Source organism: Falco cherrug, chromosome 11 (assembly GCF_023634085.1).
Source record: "Falco cherrug isolate bFalChe1 chromosome 11, bFalChe1.pri, whole genome shotgun sequence".
Taxonomy (NCBI): Eukaryota; Metazoa; Chordata; class Aves; order Falconiformes; family Falconidae; genus Falco; species Falco cherrug.
The window spans coordinates 13,710,155-13,729,218 of record NC_073707.1 but is presented as its reverse complement, the minus strand read 5'-3'; the positions used below and the strand labels follow the sequence as shown (position 1 = coordinate 13,729,218).

The following is a 19,064-nucleotide window of genomic DNA, read 5'->3' as shown; positions in this document are numbered from 1 at the left end:
TTGGTGTGATCTGGGCAGTGGAGGTTGTTCTGGCACTGCTTTGGTCAGGAGTTACAAACAAGGAAACTAAAGTTAATAAATATCCCACTGATCCCAAAGTGTGTTTTTTCTGGGCATGAGAGTATATGGAGGAAGAACTGCTGACAACGTACAACTTAAAAGAGCAATTGGTCTGTCAGTAGGTTCCAAAAATCATGCAAAATTTGAGATGTCTGTGATTTTTTAAATTACCTGGAATTAAATCATCCCATCACAAGATATGATTTTGAGGTTGCTGTTGCTTTGCATGAGGTTCTGGGAGCCTGACTGCACTGTCTACATGGGCAAAAAAAAAAGTAGTTGCCATTTAAAATGCTGTCTGGTCTGATAACGTCCTGTGTCTTTGCATTTGAGCTTATCTGCCAAAAGAAAGAATTAGTCAAAAACGTGGATAACCTGATCCTAAAAAGAAAAACAACATCTACCCTCACAAAACTAAATTCTGTCTAATGTAGCACAGGTAAAATACTTCACCATCTGAGTCAGTATGAGGTAGTGAAAGGGCAGCTGGAGTGACTGAGGGGATGGAGAATTAAGATGAAAGACTTTGGAGGCCAGATGAGCTCTGCTGTATTACCCTCTTAAGCTTCAGCTTCCGATGTTCCTTCAAATTATAGGAACGAGTGAGTGGGTTTGAAGGCTTAATGCAACTGTAGGCCTATAATACTACTTTAATCTATTTCTTTTTGAAAAAAGGAGGGAGAGTTAAGGTAGAGAAAAGAAACTGTGCAAGGTGTTTGACAACAAAGAGCACAGGGAACTCAGAGCTCTTTGAGGGTCAATTAGCCAGAAAATGTGCTAAAGACTACATGCTCTATTGGATTATTGGCCAAAGAATTACCCCAAAGCAACCACAGTGGCCCTGTTGCCTGAGTACAGAGAGGCAATTACAGATTTTGAGGACATGCTACAGAAGCTTTAATTAAAGGTATTATTTCTACATCACTGAACACTGGAAATTAAATTCTTACTTGCAGGCACGAGAAGTAGCTTTTGTGTTTCGCTTCCATGTAGTATATCAGCATAAGACATGGCTGGCTTTGGCATCTCTTCTTTAGGAACACATATTGTATTTCACCCCACCCCTTCTCCTAACTACCAATTATAATCTTGACATATTAAGAGCTGCATTTCCATCGCTACACCTTCTGGCTTCCTCTGGCATTGTGTAGGTCTCTATCAGCAAGGACAGTACGATCTCTGACTAGATTTCAAGGTGAAGTTTATAAAGTACTATCTGTGTGCGGAGCAGAAAGGATTAACTATATCAAGAGCCATAAATCTGTTATCCCTAAATCTGATGGTATAGTAAACTACAATTTCCAAATGAATTTTGGCTTGCAATGTACTTGATGGTACCACCACCCAGTCCTGCAAGAGTAGCCCTTCAATATAATTGCAGCAGCAGCAAACTGGTAATGGTGCCTCAAGGTGTGCTTTGGTGGCCACTTGACTAGTGCAAGCTTTCTTCAGGAAGAGCATGGTCTGATGTTATGATGATGATACCATTCCTGATGTTCCTGCATACACAGACAGGACAAACAGTGTTGTCTGCTTTGAACTCCTGCTCAAAAGCGGTGGGTCCAGCTGTTAGCTTTTCTGGGAAGGCGCCCTTTGGACTCCTTTTGGCTTCAAGACTTTATTGAACCTTAAGAGCACTGGACTTCAACTTACGGCGTGATTTATTCTAACAAGATAATGCTGTGTGCATTTTTTGCTGATTCCCCATATATGCAAGTAGCACAAGCACATCTTTCGCACAGCCTTGACTCACTCTAAAATTTTATGTATTACTTCAAGAGTTGACACGATAGTCCAGATCGTAACACAGGCTTTGCTAGAAACCTAAACCACCGTTGCTATTTACTTGATAATACAAGAAATACAAATCTGAGGGGAAAAAAAATAATCCTTACCTTTGTTTCGTGGTTATTTTAACAAATCCTCTGATCTGCTGTCCTGCTCTGAGGGTTGCTCGGCTCCTCCTGCAGCCTGTGGCTTGTCCTCAGCACAGTGAGGCTCCTTTAGCTCAGGTCTCCTTTTCTAGCCATGGCTGGTCCGTCAGACAAAGCATTCCCCCCGGCTGCAAAATGCTCGGTTCTCTTTTTTTCCCCCCTTTCTACTCAGATTGTTCATGTTTCTTCTGAGTTTTTCTTTCTTCACGTGCTTCCCTTTCAATGTCTGAATTTTTTTATCTGAAATTTACATTGACTCTAAATTCTGGTGCCCTGACAGAGAGAACAAGGACCAACAACACCCGGTCTCAGGCGTGAGCCAACCTCCTTCCCTTACCACGTGCATGGTCAAAGGAAGAGTCACTACGATGAGGAAGACCTCAGGTTCCCCATCTGTGGCATGCAGTCTGGAGGCCCTTTTGGCAGGCAGGAACATACTTTGAAGCGTTCTGTAGTGCAGCCAATTATCATAATAATAGTTTCATTATTAACCAGAGTTCATAAACTCTGTAAACCTATTCCTCAGCTCGTATTTCTTTGGTGCAAGGGCCAAGTGTTAGCTGGACAGATGGGGACCCTAAAGCTTTTAACAGGTTCTTTCATTTTTATTTGTTTACCGTCTGATCTTTTCAGTCACAGAATTATACCCTGCAAGCACCACGTCTGCAAAGCACTGGGCACACTAGTGACTGCACTGTGAAGTAACCAACATTTCAGGGTTAGCTAACTAGAAACGGAGAGGTGATTTGAAAGTCCTGCTTCCTGCGCCGCGGGGAGCTAAATATTCCCCCTTTATTAATTATATATTTACCTCTTCGCTGCAAGGAAGCGCAAAGTAAAATAACATCATGGTCCAGCATCAGTTGCTGCATATGAGATGGAAAATACGGCTGAATGAATGAAAATACCCATAGCCTGGAGCAGCGTATTCAGAGCACGCTGAATTATGGTTTCATGGTAAAGGCTTCAACCAAATCAACAGCTCGTCCCACACTCCTCCCCTCTCCAGGTGGAGAGACACCACCTCCCTTCTGGCAGTGGTGATTGACTGATTCAGTTCACTTGTGCTACGAAGCTTATGGTAAGAAGGGATAAATCTTCTCAGTGTTCAGATCCTAGCTAACGTAACTCTTTGCTTTATGCCATAATCACAAAGATATTTCATAGCTTGCAAAATAATACCATGAATTGCTATCAGTTTATCACAAATCCGTGTTAGTTGGTTAAACACAAGGGACCTTCTACTGAAGGTAACTTTCTAGGGAAGGTCAGTAGGGGTGGATGAGGGCTGGGTAAGGCTTCAGGTCCCCCCGCCGCCTGTCTGCCTTCTGCCTAACTTCTACCTGGGAGACCGACAGCAGGTGATGGCCCAGATAGCAGAGCACTTCTTGGGCCTGAAAACATGAAATTGTTTCACACAGTGGGAAGTGGCACAGATCTTGGAAACTGCCTTTGATAGATTGACTGAGTGCAGTATTATTTTAGACCCCATCCAGATGTCTACAAAAAGTTTAAAAATAGTTAAGTCTCATGATATAATTGGGTCTACATGTGCAAAAAGATGAAGTAACTTTCCTAAGGCTACACACAAGGCAGCTCAGAAGAGCAGACAAGTCAGACTCACAGCTTTTTAACTAACCATATTGTCAAAGCTCTTTTTTTCTATAATTTTATAGTGGGGTACCATGCCAATATTATTAACTTCTGCTTGGTTCTTGCTCTTGTGCAAGTTTAAGCTTACAGTCAAGTTTCTAAAAGAACATCACTGTGTGCTGCACACATCCTTGGTGTACAATACCAGCTTTATTCACAAATAGGAAAGCCTTTACCACTGACTACAAGGGTACTTTATTTTTGGGTTACGTTTTCACCCACAATCTGCAGAGTGATCTGTATGTGTGGCATTTGTTTCTTTCCTAAATTTGTTGTGTCAAGTTTTATTTTAACACTTGTTTTGAATAGTGCAGCTTGGCAGTGGCCAGCCTGTTTGGTTAGAGTCACGTGCCAGTAACACCCAGGGGCTAGATCACTTTTGTACATCCAGTGTAAGCAGCTGGTTTGCGCTCGTAGCTAAGACTGGAACTGGATGATTTAAAAGATACTGGTTCTGAACATTTGTTTAAAACAGCCTTTAGGTAATGTTATTGTGATCGTTTACTACTGCCGTCAGATTTCACAAGGCAGCCGTACTTGCAGCAAGTTGGACAGGAAAAAGACTAAATTGCCATTCTTATTCTTGTAGCTGCAAGTTGTAACTACAGACCTTGCAGGAGACACTTCTTAAATGAACTGTTTCCGTTGCGGAGCTAACAAAGAATATATCTCTGGGCTTGACCGCTAGTGATCAGAGTGTCATGAAAATATTCCTGAGGTTTGAGGTTAATTTGGCCCTTTATTGCCTTTTTTTAAATAGCTCCTTGTAAACACAGTAAAATGTCCTGGGCTGATCCTGAACCTTAAATAGCATTTGGAGCAATCTGAGAGTAAGTGGCTGTTAGAGGGTTCTTGTGATCCTTTTGCAGGATGCAGAGGATGCTGAAGGGCTGAGTGCCACGGCAGTGGCAGGCAGGGAGCAGGACTAGAAGCAGCTCCTCAGCTGTTGCCTTCATACTGGCACAGAAGCAAGCAGAGATGGGGTGTTTCGCATCCGCACTGACGCAACCTCACGCATACCCAATAACTAGCTCTTGAAGAAGGTGCCATGTTGGATTTTAGCCTATTGAAATAAAAATGCAGACCAAGGGGTGAGGGCAGGAAGGCTGACTGGTCCCCAGTGCTGTCCCTGCTGACTTGTTTAACTTCTGAGTGGAAATCTAGTAAAGATCCCTTCCCTCTTTGCAAGGGCAGTAGCATTAAAAACACGGTGGAAGTGACTTTCTACAGGAGGATCTGTAGGATTCAGTGACCTTGTTTCATCCTCTCCCCTTCCCTCCTTTGAGTTCACAGCAGCATCTGGGAGGTCCTGCACACTATGCCTTGCTTCCACACGCTTGCTATGAAAGAGGTGGCTTCAGAAGGTTTTGTCTTTTGAAGGGCTATCAGGTCTCAATGCCACTCACCTTGGAGCAGAGAGAAAAAACCTGCAAGCGTAGCTGCTATAGACAAGCTTGAATGTGTTGCTGGTATAGCCACCACGCACAGATGAGTTCCCAGGTAGAAAAAGCTTTCCATGAAAAAGTCTGCACAGCTCCTCCAAGTTCTATATGGCCAGTTCAACTATTTTATTTTTCTCTTTTTTTTTTTTTAAACTCCCAAATAACATACAAAACTTGGGTCTTGGTTTGAGGGAAGAGGAGGATGACTTCCTTTCAGCTGTTCATTGTTCCATAGTTTTACAGTGTATATGAAACTGCTTAAAAGCTCTTCTGCAGATGAGGAATGTAGGTTATTTCTAATTACGTGACATGTAATCAAGCGTGACATGCCTACTTACCCCTTAGATGACAGCAAGCTTTATTTCCTTAGACAGACTAAGGTGGGAAACATTCAGGTGTTAAATAGCCTAAAGCTTGCGAAAGTTCTTCATTTCAGTAGCCCTCTGACTCAACTTATCTGTGCTAATTTCTATTTCAGGAGTGACTTAGTCAAAACAACTGGAGTGTGAAAAATGCCTGTGCTGTGGGCTTCACATTTTATTTTTAACTCAAATTGTTTCCTCGTTCTCTATCAATCGTGATGACTGTTAATGCATGAAAGTGAGAGCCCCTTCTTAGCGCCTCGGCACAGAGAATGGTTTAGTACCCAGAGCTTTGTTCTCCATGTTAAATGCCTATTGACTTCTTTGGCCCAAAGAAATATTGATTTTTCTCTTACTTTCTTTACAGGCTCTGCTTTTTTTCCTGGTCGCTGTGCTGAGATCTTTGCCAAAGGTCAAAGCGTTGGGAAACTTGGAGTCCTACATCCCGATGTTATCACCAAGTTTGAGCTCACCATGCCGTGCTCTGCCCTAGAGATCAATATCGAGCCCTTCCTGTGAAGACGGGACTTTTATCCTCCTACAGCCATCCGCTGTCACATGCACCGCCCTCTGCTCTTTTGTCTTCCTCTGCAGGGACATCCTCTTACGCTTTTATGTTCCAATAAACTAGAAAAACAGAGCCTGTCTCCCTGGGTGAATATGTCCCTTACAGTGCAATTTGGCTAGCTTCTGCAGGGTAAGAATGTGGCATCTTGGACTAGACTGTGCCCTCAGTGTTTTTGAAGGGCAGGGGGGCGGGGGGAGAAAAAAAGTTGGGTAAAAGCCCAGTGTTTTACAAGAGAAATGTAATGGCAGAGCACATGATTAGTTTTCAAAATCAGAAATGTTCCACAGACACAGCTTCATACTGTAACTGATTATGGCTGCATAACAGGAATCTCATTCTTTTCTTACTGCATGAAATAAGATAATTGATTAGAGCAAATGTTGAGTGAATGTGAGCAGAACTAAGGAGTTGAGCTTTTATTCTGTACGGTTGTCATGTGCTCATCAGTGGCTGGGGGAGGAAAATAAACTTGTTTCATGAAAACCAGAGCTATTTTGTAAGCAAGATGTGTGTAATATCTGCTTCCCTACTCTAGACATAACTGTTGATCCTTTATCATTCTAAATTCAGAAAGGCAAGGGGGTGGAATTAAATTTTTTCATGGTTGATGTAAGGCTAGTGGTTTTTGAAGCTCCAAACCAAATTGGGGAAATGCATTTAAGAGCATATGCCAGTGGTCTTTTGCATGAGGAGCTGAAAAATATCAAAGCCTTTGTCCGACTGAGGCTGGCATATTTGTCTGCAGAAGTTTGCGTGGTCCCGCTGCACTCACATAGCCCCGCCAGTGGCTTTCTGGACCCCAGCTGCACGGCAGGGACCGTGCAGTATTCAGGAGTTTTACTTTTCTTGCAGTTTTGCCCCTGACAATATATGAGAACCTCTTGCAGGTCAGGCTTTTCCTTCTAGGTGGCTTTCTGGCAGCGGTTATGCTGCAGCCTGGCGCACTGTGCCTCCACTGTCTGGGAAACTGAGAAGCTCCGTCCAGCACGGCAATGCCCCATACATCCTCTCTGCTGTAATGTCAGTGAGTGGGTGGCCAGCTCAGTACACTGAAGGAGGCTCTTTACTGGCTTGCTAAAGAAGCTGGCTATCCCTCATTTGCAATATTATAGCCATTGCTAATGTTGCAGCCTAACAATAGCGAGAATTTTTCATCAGGCCAATATGCTGTGGCTCGTTTCCATTCCGAGAGCCGGGTAGCCCCTTCTCCCAGGAGGGGACTGTCCAAGACTGGATATCTGGGTGATGCTGGCGAAGGGCGGTGCAACGACCATCTCACTGAGAACAGAGACGTGCAATGGTGAGGGTGAGGTAAACTCACAGTTTTATGAGCTGCATGTCTGCACAGACCCCCATCGCTAGATCGATGATCGATGGCTTTTCAATAGTAGCCCTATTGGTAATCTTAACAGGTGGGAGGGCAACAGGCAAGGCTTTTTGGTGCAAGTGTTAATCCAGTATGAAAAATGCACTACAGTTACTCATCTGGAAACCGTGCGGTTCCCCTCAGATGGAAGTGTAGATTTTAATTATCTCTGCATGACAGACGTGAAATGAGAATATAGCTATTGCCATACGTTGCACGACTGACTCCAGTGCCCATGGAGAGTGAGAAAACTGCAGCTCACATTTTAAAGTCTCCCAAGGGATTAGCCAGCTTGTCGTTTGCAGGATATATCTCTCCGTGATGCCTACACAACTGTAACCAAGCAAGCTCACAGTGTGGGAAGCAATCTGTAACGCAGATGGTAAGTATTAACCCCCCCTGTTTATTAGTGTGTCATGCATGGGGATTAGGATGACAATAAGGCAGATTTGCATTTCAGCAGAGTACAGGCATATTTGCGTGCACTAAATATATTTCTCTACACAAGATTTTCTGACTCTTTGGGTGTCCAAATTCTCCTGTGAATTTACTGTCCTTTGAGTGTAAAGACCAGATTAGGCTGGGACTAAGGGTTTGAACTGCAGTGGTATGTGCTGTGAGGCTTTTAGGGATCACTTCTTTTTCATACCAGTGGCCCGTGTGGTGATAGCTAACTGCTCCACAAGTGGGACATTAGCTCTGTCCTGGGGAAGCAGCATTGCTTGCTAAAAGTAGAGGAAGAGAATCGAGAAGAAGGTTAAAAAGCCTCTTCAGAGCCACCGACTCCTCGCACGGCTCGATGCGGTGCCAGCCGCCTTGCGGGGGCTGCTGTAGCTCTGAAATTCAAGCTTTGCCCTAGTGCTGTGCTCAGGATTAGCTGTGAATCCTGATGAGTGGGACACTTTATACAAACCTAGTGTATTTATTGCAGGGCACTGTCTTTTGTAGCCCAGCACCAATTATCTGATACTTACACCTTGCTCATAGCTGTATTCAATAATCAAGTTATCAAACACAGCTTTGTGCTAGAGAGCGCTGCTGGGAGCATTACAATTTTGCTTTTACCCTTTGCAGTAGCTGTGGTCTCTGGCAAAGGAACATTGTCTGCCGATGGTGGTGACTTTGAGCAATTGTTGAACATCTTTTGAAGGCCGGGTTATTATTTATTTTTTTTAAGGAAGAGCTGAAGTTGGCTTTTTCACTAGTGGTCCCCAATTATGAATTACTTTTGGCCTGTTCCTTCTGGCTGTGGGTGCTGGGTCATCGCTCAGGCTCTGAACACGAGCGCAAAGGGCTGGAGAGCCAGTGACGGAGAGGTCAGAGCTGGTGCTGCCTGGGTGACTGCTGGGTGCCGTTCAGCTGGACAGGAGTACCAACTCCTGGGTTTGTCCTTGCTGCGCTTTGGTGCTGCAAAGGTGCTTTTCCAAACAGCAGAACCCCTGCGACAGCCTGGCTCCAGCTCCCCGCCGCAGGGCTCCGCACTGGCAAGTCACTGTGGCTGCTGAGCGAGAGCGTTGGTGTAAAAGCAGCACGTGGGACTCTTCCCATCTCCGGGCTGGTGGTGTACCTGCTCCCAATTCAAACCCTTCTGGGTTTCACAGGCGAGTATGGAATAGCCTGGGCAAAAGCAACAGGCGCTGCTGGAAGGCTGCCGTGGGGATCACGGCCTCGGGCACACACGACACCTCTGACCGCCCAGCAACCTTGAAACTGAGCCGGGCTGAGGGAGGGCGAGCGGGGTGGCGGTTGCTGCAGGCTGAGCAGTGAGCACAGTCCCGCAGACAGCAGGAAGCGATGCGCTCCGACGGGAGCAGGAGCTCGGTGGGAGCAAACGAGGGTCATGCTTTACATGTTTTAGCAAATGTGCAATATCCCACCTGTAGCAAGCTGCACTTCCACCCTGCTCAGAGACGTACCCATGTTCCCGAATTTCTACTTGCAGCACACATTAGAAGGGTTAAAGCTGAAACAGACCATTTTCTTTTCTTCCATCCCCTGAATTAAATCACCTGTATCCAGAAAAGCAAGGTGCAAGCTAACTTGTAGTTTTACACAGAAACTTGGGTGGATTAGGACACTGTGGTCATGACAATTACTGTTAGGTTGGTTTTTAATACCTGCCAAGGGGTGCAATAACATTTGGCTGCTGCCAGAGTAGCTGGTTCGGCGCTGGGGGACTGGCACACAGAGATGCCCTGCGACAGGAGAAGCCTGGATCGGCCACGTGTCCAGGAAGCGGTTTGCAGAGTGAGCACAGCAGAAGGCAGCCTCAAGGCAGGACAGAGCGGACTAAGCTCAGGGCGAGATACAAGCTGCATCCCTCCTGACAGCAGAACAAGGGCACACCTAGGAAGCCTGTCTTGGTACCGCCCGTCCGGCTGAAGAAAGCCACAGGATGGAGAGCTGCAGGGCTGGACCAGGACGTACCGTTCAGCACTGAGAAGTCAACAGCCCGGGCTCCTAGGCTGATGCTCCATACCTGGAAGTTATCTCCTACCCTGCTCACATCAAAGGCAGTGTCTTACTCTAAAACTCGTACCACATACACAAGAGGATTCAGCTGATACCTTTATGCTACTGAGTACAGAACATAACCAACAAACCGGCCACAAAACCTCATTTTCTACCATCGTGCTGCAGATGCAGAGGTAGGGAGCATTGCATGACTGCGGGGATGAAGCGGTGGGGAGCATTTCCAAAGACAGCAAAGACACACACGGATTTGCAGCAAGGACCTGGTGCTTCAGGCTAATGAAATATGGAAGGGGTGTCGTGTCTTACCTTGTCAGACCACTTGCCTCTTCAAGCCTGGCCCTGCAGGAACGGCTGCAGTTCTGCGAGCTTCCCACAAGCAAAACCTCAGCCCAAAGCCCAGCTGAAAGCCTCACGTGATCCCAGCAGCCCAGGGATGCTGCAGCAATCGGGGCTCACCCCCATCAGCTGTGGGCACTTGGGGGCCCAGGGGCACACCACCTCCAGGCAGGGCATGGCGCTGAGGGGAGGACATGGTCCCAGCCGGTTTCAAATACACATCCTTGCTGACATAACCCTGTTAGGCTCCTCAATAAACATGAAATATTCTGTGGTTTATGGGATGTCATGCTACAATTGCATATATTAATTTAAAATCCAATTTAGCTTTCAATTAACTCTTTAGTCTATTAGATATTGCAGGTGAAGATTACAGGCACCCAAGTGTCCCCCATAACTAATGACACGGCAATTCATGCATTTCCATTTGCAAAGGACGTAACAAATAGTTGTGAGTAGCTCAGTAGTCTTTTTTTTTTTTTTTTAATGTTTTTTAAAAAGTAGGTTGTTGTTGCTAAGCCCAAAGGAGCCGAAGCTCGCAGCTAGACTGAGCAGGGGACACCGGGCTGCAAGCGGGCCAGCTTGGGAAGAGAGGTGGGCGGTTGCATCTGGGAAGCTTTTTAAACTGTGACTCATTCCCCTTGGATCAATCATTTACAAGTAGCAACAGAGGGTGCAAAATGAACAGAGCAACAGCAGGTATTGCAAAATAGGTTTATTTTTACATTTGAACCAAATACAGTTTGCATTTATTGCATGAATCACATGCAGGTGAATACTATAAAAAAATACCTGTGCACATACTTTCTTAATCCAAGCATTTATATATAACTTATAAAATCTTCATAGCATAAAATAGCTGTGATTCAGAACAGAAATTTTACACGTAAAACTGCATGAATGTACCTGTCAAACTGTGCCTTTCTTAGGACCAACTGATTCCACCCCAACAGCTTAAAACAGCTTGCTGCCAAGTTTTTTCCCAATTTTGGTCCCATCCGCTGTGATGTGGCACCTCCACGGGGCTTCAGCTCTGCCACGCAGCTGTACAACATAAAGCACTTGTAACAGAAGATATTTTAAAGGTGTTTTAAAGCCTGATGGCAGTGCTTCTGCGGTGTGTGGGAGGGAGGAAGACTAAGGATGGGACCCTGTGGCTTTGGTGGCCTGAGTCCAGTGCTCACCAAGGGGCACGTGCCCTGTTGAAACACTGGTTGAAGCTGTTTGCATGCACATGTAAAGTCCTCACAGACTGATTTAAAACAGTCTGTCCGTAGCCTGGGCAAATCTAAAAATGGTTAGAATTTCTGCCTGCATTTCTTCTAGAGACTACCGACCTGGCTTTAAAATCGCGCAGCTCTTTCAGCCTCCCGCTCCTCAGACAAAACTCCCAGCTACATTTTGGGAACTTGAGTATATCTACCTAAGCAGTTAAACGATGGCAAAGCACCTCCTTTACATTCTTCAGGTTAATTTTTCTTGTAGCCAAGAAGACAAGCGCACGTGGTTAGAAACCTGGCTTTCACTGTACATTCTACCAGGGAAGGCACAGGGGCCATGCCTGAAGCTCCACGGCCATAGCGTGTTATATTTTTCTAGCCAAGCAGACCACATTCACCGCTGTATTTCTCAACAGCTCATTGGTCCAATAGTAGAAACAAATATATTTTTAAAATAAGCAGCCTGAGTTATAGCGAGGACCCTTCTATGAACGTGCCTCAGCTGCTGCCCTACAAGTGTATACATGGTATTGCAAGATGCACGGAAGACCAACCGTAATGCTGTGCAGCACCACAAAATGATGGCATCTTATCATCGCCACACGTTGGGGTCACCGGAGTCACCACTCAGCTCCTTCCACAACGCAGTTTTAAGGACGCTGTTTGTCACCCCTGCACGATAGGAAGGACTCTGTCCCATCCCCTACACAGGGCAGCTAAATCAAGAGTTAAACAGTGTGAACGCAAGCCTCAACACTGGGGTAACAACTCCGCTCCTCTACTCGGTTGTATGTAGGCAAAGGATCTTTTAGTGGAGGCTTTCTTATTAATAGCCAAGATAAATCTGTTACAAATCACTTAAAATGTTTTGTGTTGGATTTTTATTTCTTCTGTTTTACTTTTTGGGGGTTGTTTCTTGGGGTTTTTTGGGGGAGGTTGGGGATTGCAGTAGATAAAACGCACTACAACACACACGGAACTAGCCAGGTCTAGCAGTGCCATCAGAAGGCACTATGACAAGTGATAAATACAATAATCACCAGATTTCTTTAGGGAAATGCTCAGCCATAGCCACGTGTGGCTGTTCTGATCTCTGCTGACACTGGCTGTTGAATAAACCTGCCACCCTGGCCAGCAGGATGCTCCTGCCAAAGCCTGACAGCGGGAAAGCGCCAGCACTCGTAGAGCCCCCACCTCCTTCCACCTCCGCCTCACCTTCCCGCTTTCAGCCACTCTTCCTTTGCCCCCAGGGACAGCAGGGTGCAGACAGAGCTCTGCGCGCCCCGGGGACGGCGCTTCGCTCTTGGCTGGTCGCTTCTCTCCCCACCCCACCAGCCGCTCGCTCCCCAAAGCGAGCCCCTCCCCGGCTTGCCCTCCCGCCCCGGCAGGAGCAGCCCCCAGGCAGGCAGCGGGACCCGCGGGGCCGGCGTCCCACGGGCACAGCCACGCTTCCCCGCGCTCCAACCCCCTGGCGAGCCAGCCGCCGCTGCTGCTCCAGCTGGGATCCTGGCTTTGCGCTCTGTGCTTGGCAGCTTTAGTCACCTGGGCCAGGGGTCTCTAACTGTGGGACACAGCGGGGTCAGCGATCTCTAACCCAGGGATGTTTGCGTGCAGCAATTCCCGTGACCCCTACAAACGGGGTATCTCAGGCCAGTCGTACTGGGTTTGCACAGCAAGGTCGTGGTAGCGGGGGAAGCTACAGGGGTGGCTTCTGTGAGGAGCTGCCAGAAGCCCCCCCGTGCCCACAGAGCCAATGCCAGCTCCCAGACGGACCCACCGCTGGCCAAGGCCCACCCAGCCGCCATGGCGGAGGCGCCACCGGGATAACGGGTTCAAGCAGGGGGGCAAAACCCCCGTGCAAGAGCTATTGCCACCGCAGAGGAGTGAGCATACGTGGGAGCAACAGCTCAGCCCCCCAGGGCAGGGCAGGGGGGGCTCCAGGAGCCGGAGCAGACATTCCCCAGCAGCCCACGGCGGAGCCCACGGCGAGGCAGGCTGTGCCCCCAGCCCATGGGGGTCAGCGGGGGGCAGATCCCCACCTGCAGCCCTGGGTGGATGCCCAAAGGAGGCTGTGACCCCATGGGAAGCCCATGCTGAAGCAGGTTTGCTGGCAGGACCTGTGGCCCCATGAGAGGGACCCTAGGCCGGAGCAGGGGCAGTGTGAGGACCCTCCCGCTGAGGGGGAAGGAGCAGCAGAGACAGCATGTGATGGATTGACGGCAGCCCCCATTCCCATCCCCCTGAATGCTGGGGGCAGGAGGTAGAGAATTTGGGAGTGAAATTGTGCCCAGGAAGGAGGGATGGGTGGGGGGAAGGTGTTTCTAAGATTTGGGTTTATTTCTCACTATCTTACTCTGATTTGATTGGTGATAAATTAATTTTTCCCCAAGTCGAGCCTGTTTTGCCCATGACAGTAAATGCTGAGTGATCTCTCCCTGACCTTATTTCGACCCACGAGCCTTTTGCTACATTTTCTCTCCCCTGTCCAGCTGAGGAGGGGAGTAATAAAGTGGCATTGGTGGGCACCTGGCATCCAGCTAGGGTCAACCCACCACACCAGTGCAGAAAGGCACAAAACACTTCTCGATCAAGTTACCAGCCTTGATCGACTCATCACATCTCTGACCTGGTGGTGCCACAGGTCCCTTGGTGAGGAAGGTGCCGCGCTCACATCAGTCCCAACATCTTGTGCAGCACTGGCACAACCACGGTCGCGCTGAAGCCAACTGAGGAGTACGTTATAAATTTATACGGCACTTCAACTTCTAGTCGCCTCCGGGCTTCCAGGTCACGGATGGGAAACTTATACCGATAACCCAGCATGCCAAGGACCACACTCTTCATGAGCTGGCGTGTCAGCAAGACAATAATGATCCCTACGAAGAACCTGGCCAGCACCACCACCACTATTTTACCGGTGAGCAGAGGAAATCCAAGCTGAAAATTTTCACTGGTGTAGGCTGGAGCAGCATACCGGTTATTTAACCAAAATCCCACTGTTGCTCCAGCTCCTGCTCCTAAGATAGTAGTGGTGTCTCCCCTGGTAGGGCTGTAATAGTCTAGTTTGGGGTAGTTGTAACATAAGACAAGAGGCACGACTATGGAAAGCAGTGGACAGAAGGGACTAGTTAACAGCAAGTGATCTATCACGTCCCACACAGGATACAAGAGCACGAGCAGCACAGCCGAAATCAGCGCTCCACCGATGACGTCCTGCAAAGAGATCACATTTAAAAGTTTTGTGAGACCTGGAAGGTGAAACAGATATTCTTGAGTGAAGATAAAAGACCAGGATCTGCATTTGTGGCCAAGCAGCAGCAGAGGAATGCCCTGAATTCACAGCCATGGCACTGCCCATGTGCAGTGACAACCTGAAGCCTGTGCTAAACAAATCATGACCTGAACCTGACCGTGGCCTTCTCCGTATTTCGGACATATTGACCCATATTTTTCCCCTGAACAAGTGAGATCCTTCCCCTCACCTGCTTCCGTGTTCTAAGGGCACTCTCCTCCTACAACTTCCATGGAAAAGGCACATGCACAACTCCATCCCAGGGGCAACATCACGGTAAGCTGCATTCATCCAAACCCTTCCCGTCCCATAATCCTAAAGTCATGTCATCATATCAGTAGAATCTGATGAAATCGCTTGTTTCCTCTCCATCTCTTTTGTCAGAAACATGCACCCCATCCAGGACCAGCAGCTCCAGGGGAGGAAAGCACAGAGCCGCAGGACGCGGTGCGTGCCACGACTTCTGCCGGCTGCGGCAAGAGGTAGCACCGCCGGGCAGGAACACATCGAGAAATCTGTTGCCTAAGCCTATGAAATCCGGCTTGCAGTAATGAGCCCGAGGCAAGCGCATAGTTAAACCCTAATTTATTAACAGGGGTAAATAAGGTGTTTTGAGCACTTGATTGTTGCCATCCGCGAGGCTGGGAAAGGAGACAAGAGGTAACCCCTAATAAAAGCTGCCCATGTGAGAGCAGCCAGAGAAAAAGCAAAATAACAAGTTTCCCTGTGCAGCACTCCAAGCATCGCGCAGGAGGCAGCAGTTTGCAGTCTGACCATGAAATAATCACAGACAGAAACGTCCTCTGCTCAGGACAGTATCTTCTTCACCAAGTCATGACAGCTGACCACTACCATGCTTCGTCACAGTCTAAAATGACTTTTAATGAGAATTTCCCTTACAGTTAGGCAGGAATGAGGGGACTTCTTCACAACAGAAATATTTTATGACTTTCTGGTAAATGCATTGCTCCAGTATGGCTGAATTTTAGCTGTTTACAACTTCCAGGCAATAGATTCACAGAACATTTGCCTTTAAGCAACTCCCAGAGCCATTTTGCATATTCCTAATACAAATGTCCACTTACATTTATTCCCTCATCCATGACACAAGGATAGCCATGGAAACACACAAAGTTGTTCACAGGTATCTAATATGTAAAATACCATTAGATGTCAATAATATTTCATAATAATCATCTTTTGATAGCAATTTTTAGATGATAACTTCACCACAAAGGCATGTTTTGGCCCAGCACTAAGTAACTACATCAACAGGGAAGAGCTGGGGGCTGCACCCAGCACTGATGCTCAGAAATCCCATCACCACTGTCCAACTCCACCCCCCACCCCTCTATTTGTCCACCTCATATTAGAAGAAAAAGTCCTGACACCTCAATACTCCCTCCACGTGTGATGAAGGAGTGAAACTCAAAAGCTGTTTATGTGCTTTTCTGTTCTAGTTAAAGACATTTAACCAAACACTAATATTCCCCTAACAAAGGCTTTGCTCAGCTCTGCCCAGCTGACTCCAGCAGTTCCCGGGCGGGGTGCAGCCAGCCTCTGTTTACAGACCCGATTAAAGTTTTCTGAGTTTTGCTATCCTCTCATACAGCCCCAGCGCAGGAGCACAGCTCCTGCAGTTTTCAAGCAGGACCCAGATAACCAGCTCTTCTCCCACCAGTGGCTTACGCCAGTGGTCTCCAAACTGGGTGGGTGCACAGGGCAACCCGTTGGGCTGTAGGAAAAAAATACTTTTTGCACCACTAATAAGTAAAATAAAACATATACATACATTTTTAAAGTAGTGCTTATTTCATCCTTATCTCATCCTTCTTAAATTTATATTTCTGTGTGTTTTATAACGTACGTATCAGTACAGCAGTATATGTATATAATTCAGAAGTATATTTACAACTACTGGGGGTGCACGCTCAAAACTTTTTAACTGATCAAAGTCATTGAGAGACCGGTGGTTTATTCTGGTTTTCCCTCTATCCACCAACTGATAGGCTTCCCGTTTTGGAGACTTCTTACGAGAAGCTGCTGGAGGGTGCAGGACATCCCCAGCCACGGCCATCAGCAGTGGCTCCCTTCGGTTCCAGTATGCGTGGGCAGAGGCTTGGTTTTGTGAACACCCAGAGAAGGCAGTTGAGTCCAAGATCAACACCTTATGAAGATATTTAGCTGTGCAGAATTAATGATTTTCCCCCTTCACCTGTAAAACTAAGGAGAAGATGGGATGAGGAGGGATGGCGCTGATTTCCGTGAGAAAAACTGCTTTTCCTGGAGTCTGCCCACTGTGCACCCCGGAGCGGGACCTTAGCTTTTCCCGGCGGTGGAGCGGCTGTTAGCACTCCCAGGAAGCACATTCTTGTCCGTCTGCCTGGGTAAACAGATTAGCCTCTTGCCAAACCCACAATTATAAAGGAATTTTTAAATGAGGGCAGGCACGAATTTTGCTCAAGGTGCAGTACTACCGGCAAAGGTGAAAACCTTGTTTCCCTGCTAGGACGCTCCAGCTCCCTCAGCACAGACAAGTCCTCCATCCTTCCCCAAAGCCCCCCCGCTGCCATGCAGCTTGGCCGGCTCGCACACAGAGCCCCCCACCTCTCCCACAGCACAGAGCACCTGCCCGGGCTCCAGGAAGGGGCCTGGCTCCTGGCGACCTGAACTGCAGCAATGCCGTTCTGCTTTGCTACCTAAAAACAGGCCAGTACCAGGTTTCTAACGCTCCAAGTTGTTCGAGTTATTTGCTGATGCTACAGGTACATAAAGAAAAACAGCTGAAGTGAATGTCCAGTTGGATGTGCTGCCTGGGATGCAGGACTGCGGCGCTTCAAAACACCTTCTGCCCATCCCCCAGGCAGCACGGCAGTGGCACGGTCCATGGGTACCGGCATCGCTGCTGCTGTTCTTGTGCTGGGCTGGTTTTGTGGTTTCGCCAGGTCTTAGAACACGGTTTGTTTTAGTATTGCAAAAGCTTTCTGAAGGCAAGACCCTCCTATGCTCTCCCCATCAAAACTATGGTTGGAATTGCAAGCACTCACAAAATGCCCCCAGAATATCAAACCATCACCCTGAACATGGTGGCACTCAAGCACCTTCCCTGACATTGCCAATCAAAGCAAAAATAACACTTTTCCTATTCTGTCCTGTATATCGTCACTTACCGCCTGAACTCCCTTCACACCTTCACTTAGTGTGAGATGCTACTCACTTTCCTAAACAGAAATATCTTACTTGCTTTCCACTCCTAAAGGTTGCCCTGTTTCATCCCACAAGGAATGTACTGCTACTGGAAAGTGATGCCAGTACCTTGTTTGTTTATCAGTTCTAAAATATTTAAGATAATTTCAGGATTAATGGTGGTGTTAAAAACCCTGAGGTACCACAGCGCTAAGCAGCCAGGTAGGGGGGTGCAGCATGTCACCTCCTGAGGCTGCTGTCATCGGCAACAAATGCATCAACACTGCATCATCGGTACATCTCAAGGAAAAAAAACCAATTTGCTTTGTTTACAGAAACAACTTTCAGGTTTCTTTTTGGTCCTAAAAGGTGACCTTCTGACGACTCCTGGTACCCTACACACCACACTGGCCAGCATGGGGCATTATGGCTTTTAACTGAGGGCAAGGAAAGGGGAAGCTGCCGTACCACCGGTAAGGCTGCCGTGGCATCAGCTGCATCTCTGGAGTGACTGGCTGACCCCGAGCCCCCACCGATGGCCGGTGACAGGGGAGCGTGCACTGTAGCCGGGAGGGGACCCGGCTCCGCTGCCACAGCAATGCCAAACCCATCAGCTCGGTGCATGAAGAAATTCCTGCTGCTGGCTCTGAAAGGTTAGAAAAAGGTGAAAAGCTTCCCCTCCTCCTGCCGCCTTGGGGGCTGCCCTCGGCTGATGAAGTTCTTCCCAGTATGATTTGTAATGATCTTGCTCGCATCTTTCAGGAATACCGTGCACTCACACAAACACCATTGCTCATCATTTCAAACACAAGATGACTCAGGCATGCTCCAGCAGCAGTGAGACAGGAAAACCCATTCACCTCACCGAGGCAGGGATCAACACCGGGGCCAAGGTTTTAAGATGGAGAGTAAAAGGATATTTTCTAAAATACAGTTCTCTGGGGAAAAAGACAAACAACAACAACAAAAAAAACCCCCAGTCCTATTGTCTCCAATTGCTTTTTGTTCCTTAAAAACAACCCCTACAAAGTCACAGATTCACTGCCTCAAAACATGTCCAAATGTTTGCTTTGCCCTTTCCAGGTAACTCCAGATTCCCTCTTCACCAGCTCCTCAGGCTCCATCATTTAAGACCTAGAAGGAAGGGCCCTGCCTTTCCCCTGCTTCTCC

At 47.5% G+C, this 19,064-nt stretch overlaps 2 protein-coding genes across 3 annotated transcripts in view; one reads left to right on the top strand and one right to left on the bottom strand.

Moving 5' to 3' along the window:
- The window catches only part of FARSB (phenylalanyl-tRNA synthetase subunit beta), a 42,625-nt gene extending 36,118 nt beyond the window's left edge, over positions 1 to 6,507 (top strand). For both annotated transcript variants that reach the window (XM_055723215.1, XM_055723214.1), the window contains one exon: positions 5,819 to 6,507. In XM_055723215.1, coding sequence (XP_055579190.1) covers positions 5,819 to 5,970 — 152 coding nt within the window. In that variant the 3' untranslated portion in view covers positions 5,971 to 6,507. The remainder of the gene's footprint in view (positions 1 to 5,818) is intronic.
- A 2,221-nt stretch (positions 6,508 to 8,728) lies between these two features.
- SGPP2 (sphingosine-1-phosphate phosphatase 2) overlaps positions 8,729 to 19,064 on the bottom strand; it is a 42,075-nt gene continuing 31,739 nt past the window's right edge. Inside the window, exon 5 of the mRNA XM_055724088.1 lies at positions 8,729 to 14,629. Within this exon, the coding sequence (XP_055580063.1) occupies positions 14,084 to 14,629 (546 nt within the window). The 3' untranslated portion in view covers positions 8,729 to 14,083. The remainder of the gene's footprint in view (positions 14,630 to 19,064) is intronic.